This window comes from Coenobita brevimanus, chromosome 13, assembly GCF_032717465.1.
Source record: "Coenobita brevimanus isolate Jiangsu-jjx chromosome 13, ASM3271746v2, whole genome shotgun sequence".
Lineage (NCBI taxonomy): Eukaryota > Metazoa > Arthropoda > Malacostraca > Decapoda > Coenobitidae > Coenobita > Coenobita brevimanus.
The window spans coordinates 26,383,348-26,399,020 of NC_136966.1; the positions used below are offsets into that span (position 1 = coordinate 26,383,348).

The 15,673-nt window shown below is 41.9% G+C and overlaps 1 protein-coding gene across 1 annotated transcript in view; it reads left to right on the forward strand.

Moving 5' to 3' along the window:
* The window catches only part of LOC145415180 (galactoside alpha-(1,2)-fucosyltransferase 2-like), a 123,110-nt gene that overhangs the window by 44,107 nt on the left and 63,330 nt on the right, over window positions 1-15,673 (forward strand). Inside the window, exon 3 of the mRNA XM_080284564.1 lies at window positions 4,519-4,994. Within this exon, the coding sequence (XP_080140690.1) occupies window positions 4,519-4,994 (476 nt within the window). The remainder of the gene's footprint in view (window positions 1-4,518; window positions 4,995-15,673) is intronic.

A 15,673-nucleotide genomic window follows, 5' to 3' on the forward strand; every position in this document is an offset into this window, starting at 1 on the left:
TGATCAACTCTCAGTTCTTTTCAATAATAACTTTGAAAAGTCTTAACCCATTTCTCCACTGAAATCTACAAGCAGAAACACAGTAAATAACACACATGGACATGCTAATATTCATACTAGTACTTTTGTCAGAAATTCTACCTTAGAGGATGTAATTCAGAATGTTCCTGTACTAGCACTTGACTTTCCCGAAATTGCTCCGCTTAAGATACAGACTAGATACGTAAAATATATCGTAGACACTACCAGCCAATAAAGTTCGAGGTCCAGATGGAATTCCCTTCGATAGTTTTTAAAAGCTGGAAACCAGCATCACCAAGTTCCAAAGAAAGGAAGTTTCTCTAAGATCTTTGATTACAGACCAATAGCTGAAACATCTTTTCTTGGTAAAGTATTTGAGACTGTCATGAAAGGAAGTTCCTCTGAGATCTTTGATTACAGACCTATAGCTGAAACATCATTTCTTGGTAAAGTATTTGAGATTGACATGAATATGCACGCTGCTAAACATCTTGAATCCAAGAACTTTGTGACATATTATGGTTATAGCCATGAGAAATGCACCATTGATATATTTAATTTCATTTTTCAGATTCATCTGTTAACTAACCAACATGGTGAAACGCATGCAGTAGCCATTGATATTTCTTAATTCTTTTTACAGAGAGTGACACAGTTCCCTGTTATGCAAACTCTCTTGCTATGCCCTGCCATCTTTTGTCCCACTGATATCATACCTCAGTGTCAGAAAGATAACAATAAATGTAGATTATGTATATTTCAGTTTTCACTCCATCATTGCCGGTGTGCCACAAGGATAAGTCCTGGCTCCAGCCATGTTCCTCATTCATATTAATGGTCTCTTATGTCATCCATAATCCCATTCACGCAAATGCAGATCACTCAGCACTTCACGGCTCCTTTATCCGTAAACACAATTCACAAATTTTGATATCTCTAACTCCTACCTCAGTACAGCAGTTTCCAAAGAAAAATCTGGTATCACAGAATGTGGGCAAAATAACATTGTCTCATTTAATGCTAGGAAAACCAAATGCATCCAGTTTACTAACAAACAGATATTGCCAACTCCTACAGTATATTACCTTCAAGGCAATCAATATTCTTATCTCTGAATGTACTGAAGTATTTTCTGAGTTTCGCACAACAGAACCGTCAGTTGGACCTCTCACTTTCAATAACCTGCTAAAACCACCCCAAAGAAAATTGGATATTTGTATAGAATCTGTAACTTCTTCACTGACGAGCAGTAAGCTATAACTTATATGAATCATGTGTACTTTCAGCTCGAATAATGCCCATCCATGTGTAGCAGATGCGGAGGAATTTCACTAAAATAACTGAACAAAATTTGGAGCAAAGCTAAGTAATATCCCAACAATTACAAATGAACTACCTTTCCTACAAGTATGACAGAATACTGTCTCCCTTGCATCAGCTTGCTGACACTTTGATGGCAAATGCTTACATGAAGCTGCCGCCTCTCCATACTTTCCCCAAAACTACACTGTATTTGATACCTCTCATGACCTGACTGCTTCACTGCCATATTGCAGACCTTCAGCCTAACATAAATAATTTTCCCCCAAATTTTTTTGAAATCCCCAGTTAAGGAGATTTCAATGTTCACCACCACCTCTGGCTCTCCTCACCTTTCACTGATCCACCTGGTGAACAAGCCCATACCTTTTCTATCCTTAATGACCTACAGCAGCTTGCACAGCACCCTACCCATATCCCTGACTGCCTTGGAGAGAGTTCCAACATACTTGACCTCTTCTTACAACTAATCCTTCTGCTTATGCTGTTAATCTTTCTTCTCCGTTGGGCTTCTCCAATCACAACCTTACCACCTTAACTTGTCCAATTGTTCCAGTGAGGCCTGTGGACTCTCCAAAGAAACAGTGGCTGTGGTAGTTTGGAGCTGTGGATTGGGAGGCCCTCAGCCAGTGCTTCTTTGATTTTTCCTGGGATGATTAATGCTTCCATGGCCAGGAGATATCTGAGTGCGCCTTGTGCATTACGGAGGTTATTCTCTCAGGCATGGATGCATACATTCCTTTCTCGTATCCCTTGACTAATGCAAAAAAGACTTGGATTAATCACGCTTGTTCTAATACCGTCCACAACAAGAAGGCTAAAAAAGGTACTGGAGTCAACTCACTCCTGAATCTCAGCTCTTGTATGTTTCTGCCCGGAATGATGTTAAGTCTGTTCGTTGCTCTGTGAAAAGTAATTCCATTCATACTAAATGTTCTGAAATCTCCAACTCGATATCTTCCTGCACCTTCTGGCACCTTGCCAAAAACCTTTCCAATAACTTTACCTCATCATCCTTCCCTCCTCTTTTCCACTCTCATGGCTCTGTAGCTATTTCTTCTACTGATAAAGCAGAACTTTGTGCTCATACTTTCTGCTCTATTTCCACCTTAGACGACTCCAGTGCTGTTCCTCCATGACTTACCCCCTCTGACTTCCTCATGACTGACATTCAATTTTCATCAACTGATGTATTTTCTGCCATCACTGGCTTCAATATTAACACGGCATATGGGCCTGATGTGGTCCCTACTGTTGTCCTCATGAACTGTGCTTCTGTGCTTACACCCTGCCTAGGTAAACTCTTTCTCCTTTTTCTGTCAACTTGTACCTTTCCTCCTTGGTGGAAGTTTGCTCTCATTCAACCTGTCCCAAAGAAGGGTGATCATACTCAACCCTCTAACTATTGCCCAGTTGCTATAACATGCTGTGTCTCAAAAGTTTTCAAGTCCATTCATAACAAACAAATTTAAAGCATCTTTCCTGTCACAACCTTCTCTCTGATCATTAGTATGGGTTCTGTCAAGGATGCGCCCATCTACCCTTCAGACTCCAGGTCATCCTCCTTTCAGAACTCCGGTGAATGCTTTGCCATTGCACTTGACATCTCAAAGGCTTTCGATCGACTGTGGCATAAATCTTTAATTTCCAAACTGCCCTCTTACGGTTATTATCTTTCTATGTTTGCCTTCATCTCTACCCTCCTTTCTGGTCGTTCTATAGCTGCTGTTGTAAACGGCCACCGTTCTTCTCCTAGAGAAGAATGGTGTTCCTCAGGGCTCTATCCTGTCACCAACGCTCTTTCTTTTATTCATCAATGACCTTCTATGCTGTACATCTAATTGTATCCACTCATACACTGATGACTCCACCCTTCACCTTTCCATTCGTTTCCCACAGCGTTCATCTGAGCAGTTACTTCAACAAGCAAGGGATGAGGCTATGGCGCACCTAATGTCTGACTTGGCTCGTATCTCTGACTAGGGTAAATGTTTTTAATGAGTCAGCTCAGTTCTTACACTTATTAACTCAACAAAACCTTACACAGGAGCACCCGCTAATGTTTAATAATATCCGGCACAATCTTGCATCATCTTCAGTCATACTTCGGGTTTCATTTTGTCAGCATTTATCTTGGAAAGATCATATTACATCTTTTTTAAAATCTGCTTCCAAGAGATTAGGTGTACTAAGCCGACTATGTACCTTGTTTAACTCTGCACAGCTATTGACTTCATACACGGTTTTTATTCGCCCCTGTGTAGAGTACAACTCTCATTTGTGGGGAGGCTCTCCACATTCAGCTCATCTCAACAGGGTGGAGTCAAAGGCTTTTCATCTCATTAACTCTCCTCCATTTACTGACTCCCTTCAACTTCTGTCTCTATGCCACATTGTTGCATCTTTATCTCTTTTCTATTGCTACTTCAATGGTCACTGCTCCTTTGAACTGCCTGCTTGCATCCCTCCACCACTGCAACAGGTGCATAGTGTCCGTCTAGCAACGAACTCTCACCCCTTTTCTGTCTTACTCTGTAAGAGTTAACTGTTACTCCCGGTCCTTCTGTATGCAATAGGTCGACTCTTTAACTGTCTCCGTCTCTGTGTATTTCCAACTTCCTATGATCCCCAGTCTTTCCAATGCAGTGTGTTCAGGCATCTCGAAATAAACGGACCTTGAATTGGCTCTGTTGTATTGTTTTTCTTTTTTCTTGGAGGGAACGGTTTGTAGGCTCCTGGCCTTTGGTTCCTTCTTCCTTGCATAAAAAAAAAAAAATGCTTTTCTTTGGAACATGCTTCACCAGATTAAGTTCCCCCCATACATCTACCTACCGCAGTTCAAGTCCAAATGTTACAGATTATTGATGAAGGAGGACACCTGTAGCCTGGAGAATATAATTATTTATATTTACTGTGTTTTTCCTTCGTTGTTCATCATTTGTTTGAAAAATATCCGGTGTTCAGATGTTACATTTTGTGTTGTTATATGTAGAGGGTGCAACGATTCCAGATCTTGCAGTGTTACTATGGCCAATGACCAGTCTCCCATATTTACTGTTACGTAGGGCAGTCACTTAGCCCCCGGCCCATATACTTCACAATTAGTAAAGGACTGGATATGTACTTCTTATTTCTTAACTCCTAGGCCGGAATTAATTTCTGTGTACTGTTCCACAGGTTTCAATAACACAAAATATGAATACCAGTCTGGGAAGAGTGTTTGAGAACATCACCGTGCCCGTCAGGGATCCTGCCTGCTTCACGAGCAGTACCACTCACATCCACTACAACGACCTGTATCAGATGCTGTTCAGAGCAGTTCAGAGGTCAACCAACGTGAGTTCTGGCTCCAAGGCTGGGCCCCTCCTCACTAAGTCCTACTATGTGCGCAATAACCCATGCCCACGTGATCTGCTCTTGGCTCATCGTGACCTTCTCAAGCATCTCTTAGTTTTCAAGAAGGAGGTAATTATGCAGGCCAACCACAACATCAACGTGGCGCTGTCCCGTCTCAACCGAACCCGCCATGATGTAACACTGGTCACTGTCCACGTCCGTAGAACTGATTATATCCGATATATGAAGAGGCGCATGAATATCTCAGCACTGGATGAGCTTTACTTCCAGCGAGCCTTTGACTTCTACAGACGCAGGTACAGTTTGAATAAGGAATTCCTTGTACAGAAATTGAACTATTAGTCTTTGCTGATAGAAAAGAATGCTTTAGTAAAACTGTAAGTTGAACACTATTAAGATATTTCAGGTTGTTCATGTGTGCGGAGGCTCCCCATATACAGCTCTTCTCAATAGGGTGGAGTCAAAGGCTTTTCGCCTCATTAACTCTCCTCCTCTTACTGACTCCCTTCAAACTCTGTCTCTTCGCCGCACTGTTACATCTTTTTCTCTTTTCTATCACTGCTTCAATGGTCACTGTTCCTCTGAACTGTCTGCATGCATTCCTCCACCTCTACGACGGGGGCGTTGCACCCGTCTAGCAGCAAACTCTCATCCTTTTTCTGTCCAACGCTCTAATGCAAGAGTCAACCGTTACACCCAGTCCTTCATTTATGCAACAGGTCAGCTCTGGACCTGTCTCCCTCTGTCTGTATTTCCTGCTTCCTATGATCTCCAGTCTTTCAAACGCAGTGTGTCCAGACATCTCGAAATGATCGGATCTTGAATTTGGCTCTCTCTTGTATTTTGTTTTTTTCTTAAAAGGAACAGTTTTGCGGGCTCGTTGCCTTTGGTTCCTTCATCCTCACATTAAAAAAGACAGTGTGACTTAAAGAAACTCTTAACTTGACATATTTTACTCAGTATGTCATTCATTGTATAATGGATATCTGAATTTAATTCTATGTGACATCGCATACTCCAGGAATCCTCTGCATTTCCATGACCAGTCCCTAACCCCTTCACTCTTTGAAAGTTCATCTAATCATTGCTGTCTAATGCAGTACATGAGGAGTTGAAGAAGCTGATCCAGGAATAATTTTGACGTGTTGTCCCAGATCATATTCCAAGGTAATGAGGGCACGACATCCCTTTGGTCCAAGTCAGCTAAGTAACATTTGTCAGCAAATGTGCTTTGTATGGGAGATATAAACATAATAACAAATAAGAGATGATTATATGTCCAGTATTGGACACTGCCTCAGTGTGATAGATCAATGGTGTTGCCCAAGCAGCAAGGGCAATACCCTTGGATTCTCACATGAATCTATGGTTGGATATCTGCGTCAGTTGCTCTCTCTCTCTCTCTCTCTCTCTCTCTCTTTCTCTCAAGCACACACACACACACACACACACACACACACACACACACACACACGGACAAGCAAAGCTAAAATCAAGATCATTTCATTCATAGACACCATTATACACTGTGTTTAAAACTGGAGGCCACAAGAGAGGGAAGTATAGACTGACAGAGACAGTTCCAGGGCTGAGAGTTGCATACGTGATTGGTCAATGCTGAGGCTGACAGTTTAGTTTTGCTACGGAGAGCTGGATAGCAAGAGGATAAGAGACCGTTGCTTGAGAGATATTTCGTCTTAGTCGTGATTAGGCAGGAACACATACAAGATGACAGTAGACCAGTTATAAGTCAACATCGATACTACAGAGAAATGGTTTCAACACTGCAATAGAGAGAGAGAGACATAGAGGTTCCAATCAGTTAGTAAGATGGCGGTTGATGAGATGATAAACATTCTGCCTCCACCTTTATTAGAATACTTGTGTTTTGGTAACCACCCCCTCACCCAAGAGAAGTGAGAGATTAGTGAAGTACTCCATACAGCAGGCGAATAGGACCCCTGTACGGATTTACAACTCCAGCGGGGAAAATAATCAGGAATCTGTTTAGAACACCCTTCTTCTGGGAAGTGGATATTGGAAGAGGGTTAATGTGATTTATCGTTCGTCAGACCTAAGAGTACATAATTCCAAGGTTATTTTGAGATGATGATGGCATGGATACTTAATTTTAAATTATTTTAATTACCTGAAAGATAAAGGAAATGAGATTTTTAATGCAATATAAATCACAAACTTCAACCCGAAATCAGAAAGAACAGATAAGCTAGGCCAGTTGTTCAACAGCCTCATCTCGTAGCTGTTGAATTAACCGTTGGGATGGACGTTATGAAAAGTGGCTGCATAAGTGGTGTGTGGAAACATCACTGCATAAGTGGTGTGTGGAAACATCACTGCATAAGTGGTGTGTGGAAACATCACCATATGAGTGGACAATGTTAGATGTAAAGTCGATCATAAAACTATGGTCCAGGGGGGACCCAGTTATATCAATGTAACTTGCAATGTTCCAAGCTGATTAACTGATTATCATGTGCATGAGCAAATGTAAACATTACAGTCCAGGAAATGTCAAGCATGCATCCTCATGAAGCAAATAATAATATCACTGTGTAAAATCATCTGGCATTTTATAACAGCCATCGTTTATGTGTTAGACTGTTCCGTGCAAGAAGTGCACGAATACTTTTTTGTTTTTTTTAATCAATAAACCACAGATAACTGATGACTAGCAGGACGACAGTTAGTAGAAAGACCCAACCCTAAAGAACATCACATCTCATAGTTTTAGAAGAACAGCGGCATTCTACAATAGGAACTCTAGATCGGTCAGAAAGGGGCCAAGAAATATAGGCAAAGATAAAATGATAGAAATCGTTAGAGGTCGGTTTAGAAATTAAGTTGTTCTACACTCACGTGAAAGACAGTGTGCAGTGCAGTGGCAAAAGTTTCCAAAGTCCCGAAAGGAGGCTACCCTACAATCTGAATCCTGTTAGAACAGATGTCCCAGTGCTTTCTATTAAGAGAGCTGCGACAGTTGACGACAGGGGACCATATTGCCTCCGACCCTCTCCCAGTGCTCACTCAACCACACTGCACTGTCCCCTGTTTTTATTTCCATCATTTCATGTTTCCATTCCCATCACTTAATAATTCGATGAGTTTAGCCGTTTTGGGCAATACAGAGATTGTCTATATCGTTTATGACAGACGATGCAAGATAATACGAGGATATATACAGAATGGTCAGGTTCAATGTCACTATAGAATAAAGTTGCCATGCTGACTTATGATTCTAAATTTAACCCCCCATTACGATACAAAAAACGCAGGGTAAGTATAACCAACGCTGTTAACTGCAGTACGTTTTACATAACATGAAAGCATGAGGATGACGGTATGGGAGCGGCAGTATATTATTTAGGCTTATCAAGTTATATATCCATTTAATTTTCTATTAAGCAAGGTTTTTTTAATCATACGATATAATATGGAGTAACTCATAATATATTAATCTCCCAAAAGCCCTGGAATATGATATTACGTTTTTCATCGTATATTTACAAATATTCACAAATATTCTTACATCTAGCTCATTTGTGGAATACAGCATTTGTGCATTCTTTAAATTGGGAGAGCTTACGAATATCAAGCAAGTTCTAATTAGTCTTTCGAACACATAAATAGTGTGAATTATAGATGAACTGCAGAGCAGCTATTACTGAATAACTAAGCTTAACAAGTCAAATCCTTTGTCACAATGGTGGGGTGTGCACTTCTGGCATGACATATTTTCTTTAAGCCTGTGGTCATTTGTTACACGATTCCTGGGGATATCCTAAAAAGTATTTCATTTGTGTGATAAATAAGTATTTCATGGATCAAATGTTAGTGTTACAAGTAATGTCTTTCATAAAATACATATTTAAACTTACTAAACACAACTGGTGACATTAGCTTTCTAATTTTCCTACTGGACTTTTACTTCCCATTCCATTTCCTCTCTCAGGATTTCTGGGAAATCTGTGCATCATCTTCCCATGTCCAGGTTGGGTAGAGTATTCCCAGGCAACACTGTGAGGCATATGGAGTCTGTATGTCACTTGAGCCTGGCCGGGCTAGGTCACGGTTGTCGCAACTATCTCTATAAAAGGAGCTGAGATGGCCAGTGGAGCGTACATAAAGAAACTCATGCCGACAGTCAGAATGGTTGGAAGAAGGAAGATATTTCAAAATTTTCGGATTGAGGATATACTCAGGGACTTTGAAAATACAAGAGATTAAAGCAACATGCCGATAGTTAACCCGAGGTGGCCCGATAATGTATGGATACGTTGCAACGTTTTGTCACAGTGAATTCCGATAATGTATCTATACGTTTTGTAATTGCAAGGTCCGTCATTTCCACAATTTTCAAATTTTGCGCTTGATTTTTGCTATGTAGACATGGGACACCTTCCTCAACCTGCTGCCAGGTGGGGAAAATGCCTTACCCTGGGTGACCTCCCCCCCCCTGCACGCCATTGTTTCGGCAACTCACCTGTCAGCAGTGACCTGGCCACTAAAGACATGTCACGCCACAGTACGAAATTCAAGGCGAGAGTGATTCCCCAATCAATGACGATGTGTAAGACAAATATTACGCGGCGCCAGAGGAAGAAACGAGCAGAAGTGATAAGAGGATAACGTCACCAAGGAAGGTGTGCACAGTATGTTGATGTGTTCAGTGAATGTAACAACGCTTATATCGCCTACATTATTGTGTGAAAACCAATATATTCTTGTACTACATATAAATTCGTATCAAATGAACAAATATCACAAATATCTACGTCTTCTGAGTGGTTTCCAATAGTTACCGCTAATAGAAAACGCGACACTCACAGCAAGGCTGCAGAGAACACGGTACCAGGCATTTAAAGGATCACCTGTTTAGACCACTTTTAAGCTCAGATGAGCAGTTTTGGGGGCATTTTCCAATGTTTCTCATAAAAAGCAGAGGTTTTAGCCCGAAAAAAAAACTTTTTTGAAAATCTGCCGGGATTGGGGAGGGGTCAGTAGTGAAAAATCGGTTGGGATGTGGCATGTTAAAGGGTTGGCAATGGTCAACCTCCTTTGCGACAGGCTGTATGAGAGCAAACTTCCAGCCAGAAGGAAACGCACAAGTTGACAGGAAAAGGTGAAAGCTCTTGCTCCCTTACTTGATAAGTGAGTCAACACAGCAGCACTGCATACTTTTTAGTACTGAGATTAGAGATAGCAGAAGGTACATAAGTTGAAGATAGTATTATTACAGACATGAGAAGATAAGGAGAAACAAATGCTGGACCAGCAAAGGCTTGAGCATACTGTGCATTTTATTCACTGTATGAAGGAGAAACAAAAGCATCTGGAAGGAAAAGATGAGGGGAAAAGGAGGAAGTAACTTGATTTTTTAACCCCTTAACCGCGAGGATGTCGGAAGCGGTCCCTGCATGTCCCACGGGGATAATCGCGCTCCGACTGACTTTTTAAAAATATTTGTCAAAAATCAGTTATTAGTCCTAGAATATCATAATTATATAAGCTTATCGCTCATACCATCAGCTTTCTCCTGGGATGTTTGTTGAGCCTTCGTCGACTACCGTAGGACTTGTGGAGACTTCTGAAGTTGGGTAACGAAGTCTCTACCATCAGCTTTCTCCTGGGATGTTTGTTGAGCCTTCGTCGACTTCCGTAGGACTTGTGGAGACTTTTGAAGTTGGGTAACGAAGTCTCCACTTTACACTTCCCGACACCCCGTAATATGATTACCACAGCCTGATATTATCACTAGAAACACTCTTCTATGAATTTACTTAGTTTGGAATCCATACTCCAAAAAAAAATACTGTGAATGCAATGTAAATTTCGAGTGCATATGAGCTTCCCACCCACGCTCGTTCCCCGCTGGTATTCTGTCATTTATTATTCATAAACACACTCACACTTTATATTCCTAGTACTTTATTACACTTATATATATATACAGTATTTATCCATAAGTTTCCTTCAGTAATAGTAGTTTATTTTCACTCCAGGCATTCACTTTCTCGTTCAGTAAACTACATAGAGAGCATAAGCTTTCACTTTCATTGTCATTACTCCAAGTATTTGTACTCATATTCTTATATTACTAATTATTTACATTTCTATTTACATTTTCTCTTGTATTTACATTATTTACATTTCTATTTTATTTACACTATGTTACGCACTGTCACTTGCAGTAACTTATAAAACTATTTTCCACTGTTCAAAATATTTACATCTATTGCTTTCACTTGCTACTTATACATTATTTACACATTATTTACATTTCCACTTGCACTGTTTTAGAAATGCTTCAGGCTGTGGTAATAAAAAAAAACAGGTTACACAGAGGGGAACCTGGACTCAGCGAACTGGCAAGAGGTGCGTTTGTGATCAGGTGTGTGTCTGGTGGTATGTGCACACCCCTAGCACCTGCAGATCGCAGCCTTCCTCTTAGTTATGGCAGGCACTTGCACCAGTCTGTGCAGATCCATGCACACCCTCTGCTCTAGTCCGTCAGGAAGTCTAACAGAATGACGCCTTGGAGCTGTTGCTGTCACCCTACCGTACCTCTCAAGCAGCTGCTGAACACAAGTCCTGGCAATCAACCTCAGGGAGAAGGATTTGGGTGGCTTTACCTTCATCTTGAACAGGATGAAGGCGTTCAGCTGCATGTTGATATTGTAGTCAATGACAGCATCAGGTTTCATAACAGTCTTGCCTGTCCTATGGTCGACCTTCCAACTGTCTTCCAGTTCCCCCTTGTGTACAGTGGTGAGCATGTGCACGACTATCTTCTCATGCCACCGTATTGCCAGCATCTTCTCAGACTTGAATAGGTGCACGTGTCCTCGCTGCGAATTTCCTGCCTCAGGGAATTTGGGGAAGTGGGCATGATTACTCTTGACAGTGCCGCAGGGGCCAATGCTGTACTCTGAAAGGTGTTTAGCAAGTTTTGGTGCTGTATAATAATTGTAAGTATACAGCACATGATTCCCACTAAAATACCTTTCAAGCAGCACTTTCAATACACAGCCTGAGAAGCCAAGGGGGTGTGTTTTGTCCAGATCGACAGTGCTGGCTGAATAGATGACGAAGTCAAGGATGTACCCCGTCTTACAGTCACATAGTACAAAGAACTTGATTCCAAACTGATGACGTTTGCTTGGAATGTACTGTACGAACCTCAGACGTCCTCTGAACAGAACCAAGGATTCATCTATGACAACCTTCTGAAATGGGTGGAAGAATGAAATAAACTTATCTTTCATTCTGTTCAGAATCTCCCAGATCTTCCATAGTGGGTCAGTCTGGGAAGGTACATCGTTGTTGGTGAAGTCCAGGCTTCCCATGATGTTACTGTAGCGATCTCTGGCCATGTACTTATTGAAGGTGGGTGAGGGTAGTAAAGGGTCCATGGACCAGTAATCTTCCAACTCATGTTTCCTTGAATGGAGCATGAGAAGCATGAGGGCGAAGAACACATACAGTTCCTGCACTCCAAGCACGGTCCACTGTTGCATTTTCGCTGCACCTGTAGCACGTTGTGACTCGTACCTGTTGGTCTCATCACATATGTGCTGCATGACTTCGTCATCAAGGAAGGCCAAAAGGTAGTCCACACACTCAGTATCCTCGTCAAGAGTGAAGACAGGCTGTATCCCAGAGGAACTCTGGTTGAAGTGTTGTTCTGGGACGAAATCGGAACCTTCCATCCACACAATGGCGTCCAGGGTTCCCTCTTGTGGCGGTGGAGGCTGGAGGGTGGATGAGGGTGGCTGTGAGGCAGACTAGGCCGTTTCAAGGTCACTCCAATTGACCCTAGGTTGCCGTGTACCACTAGCATCCCTTACTCTAGAAGCTAGTCTACTTTTATGACGAGTAAGGGATTTACCTCATCCCCTACGGCCTGCGTTCACTGTAGGTGCTGGTGGAGACTCCAACGACGAAGACTCAGGAGAAATTTCGGCTGAAGCGGTGAAAGATATTAGTGAAGTGGGGCTGGGAGAGCGGGGAGGTGATTCACCTCGGGACTCATGGCAGGCTGGGTCACATGGGGCCATTGTTTCGGGGCTAACCCGCCTCCTCTTCACTCCCTTCCCAAATTCCTTCCCTTGCTGCACTAAGGGCTCCTTTCCCTTGGAGCCAGGATGAACTTGGGACACTGAAGCACTCGTACTGGCAGTTTCTGTCACTATTTCCTCCCCAGGCTCATCACACGATTTACCCGAAAGATCAAAGTCAATATCTATCATTATCATTGATAAATCAGTCAGTTCACGTTCACAGTAGAGTCACTTAGTCCTTTACCCTTTCCCACACGAGATTTAGTAGGGGTAGAGGTTACAGGGCCCTTTGTAGTGGGCACAGAAGCGGCGGAAATGTAGGGGTGCGAATCCGGCATGGTTTCACCTTGAAAGAAGACAGTAAACTGAATGACGTGGTGTATATGGGCAGGCAAGGGTTGACAATGTCAGTGTGGTGACAGCTGCTAATTTATATGCTATGAAATGATTGGCAGGAAATATAGACAATACATAATAAATTAGGTACTTCCAAGTGAATGTAAATATCACTTAGGCTTCTCCCTTCCTTTCTTATATATAAGTTTATACGAGAATAGGTCATACAGCATATTTCAAGGGAGAATAAGCAGGGAAAATTAGCGAACGAGTGCACATGGGGTTGTTGCCAGGTGATAATTAGCCAATTCCAGGTGTATGACACTATCAATTACCTTTTTTCTTTTTTTCATATAATATTTTGTATAAGAACAGGGCATAGGGCTCGTTTCAGTGGATGAAATCAGTGGAAAAATCTGAACAAGATGTGCGTAGTGCGGCGCGGCCGGGCAGTAATGGAGGGGAGGTAGGGAGGGGAGTGAAAAATGGAGAAAAATGGCTAAATTGTCAACAATGGATGGGAGTACAGATGACAGTAGCAGTGCTAACTATTGTTGGACACTGGCAGTACTGATAGATGATACAAGTCACCACTTGAAAGCCCGGGTGAATTCAAAATAACACAGAATCACAAAAGTGATGCCCCGCAGTATGATCCATTGTGTCCGAGTGTCACGAAAGTGATGCCCCGTGGTTAAGGGGTCAAGAAGCCAGAAGGAACAAGAGGAGTCAGAGGGAGAGTTCATTATATTTAGGGCGAATATAGTTTTATTTTTCAAGTTGAAAAGTAGATTTACAGTCATTCCGTGAGAAAATATATAGAACGTAATTCTGGGAAGGGGTTGATGAGGATGCCAATAATCCACTCATTGAATGTAGGGTTACCCTGAGGTGACTACTGTAAATACGAAACAAAATCGTTTCCTGCAGAACAGGAAACATCTACAATGCTGGGTGGCAACCATATAACCACCTTTCCTGCTCCCTACTTGCTAAGTTGGCAAAGTGAGTTTGCAGATGATTATTTTCCCCCCCTATGGAATAACTACTTATAAATTCAAATTCAGAGCCTTGGAACCAGACAGACTAATGATTGACAACCAAGGACCGGACAAGGGACACATTAATGATGGCAACGTGCAAAGTGAGAGGTGCAAATGATGACGTGAAAGAAAGGAATATTTTACAGGGGCTTCAGGTTGCTAAGGTAGATATATATATACGGACTGACTGTGATGAGATGGAGAGGTTTCTGGGTTAGTTGACTGTGGACTGGCTATATGTACTGGAGTCCATGAGAATGAGAGGGCAAAGGAGTATGTAGGCATTGTTGTATGTATGATGTGGAAGGAGAGCACTGGGGAGTATGGATCATTTGGATCAAGGATTGTGTTTGTAAGAATGGAAGTATGACTCAAAGTGTGGACGATTGTTTGTGTTTACGTCCTGACAGACGATCGAGCAGCTAGGCTGCTAGAGTGAAAGATAAGTTTAGGACAAATGTGGGAGCATGCAAGGAGAAATTTGAGAGAAGTGATGCAGTGTTTGTGACCGATGATATTAATGGAAAACTAGTGACTGCCCGAATAGACGGGGCAGCTGGGTACTTGGGTGTTCCCACTGATATGGATAATAATAACTGCCTCCTGGTGAGTATGTCTGCAGGCTTGGTAATGGCCATTACACTTTTCGGACGCCAGTTGATCCAAAGGTATACATGGCAAGTGATAAGGAGGATACAAGGTGAGTTAGATGACTGTAAAGCAATGATTGAAAGTGTGTGAGTGGATGATGGAACGAAATTATGTTTGACAGGAGTGTGCATAGGAGATTGGGAGGTGGGCTACATAATAGAGGCAGAGACTGGAATACAAAAAGCAATGGGCCAATACAAAATAGATGTGGTGGGGCCACTGGGTAGATATGATATGCAGCAAATGAAAAAGATGGAAGATATGTGTAAAGTATTCACAGAAGAAATTTCTGTGGTATGTGAAATAGAATGCTTGACGGAATGACGCATGGGGTGAAAGAAACAGCATGGTGGAATGAAGAAGTGAAACGAGCTATGAAAGAAAAGAAAGCATACAAGGACTGGATGAAAAGTAATGGAATGGTGGAAATGAAGACACAGAACTGACATGGAACTTCCCAATATTTTGGAAAGATAAGAGACGAATAACAGAGAATAAAAAAGAGTAAATTAGGAGTCTGGAAGAAATTTTATGGTAAAATGAGATGGATATAACAAACTGTTTGGGAGGGAGGGGAAGAAATTAAGACAGGGTGATAATGAACGTAGTAGAGGATTGATAGAATTAAATGGTAGCATGCTGATGGAGAAGAAAAGGTGACCAGATGGAGAAAACATTTCAAGAAATTGTTGAATATAGAGACCGAAAGTAGGATTGTTTAAGTGACTGGGATATGGCTACGAGGGGCGAGGCAAGAAGGAAGGAAGAGAGCAGTACGTTGGGAAAATATGGCACCAAAGAAAGTCAAAATATGGAAAGGCCAAGGAATTGAAGGGGTGTGTGACAAAATGTTAAAGTACTGGGAAG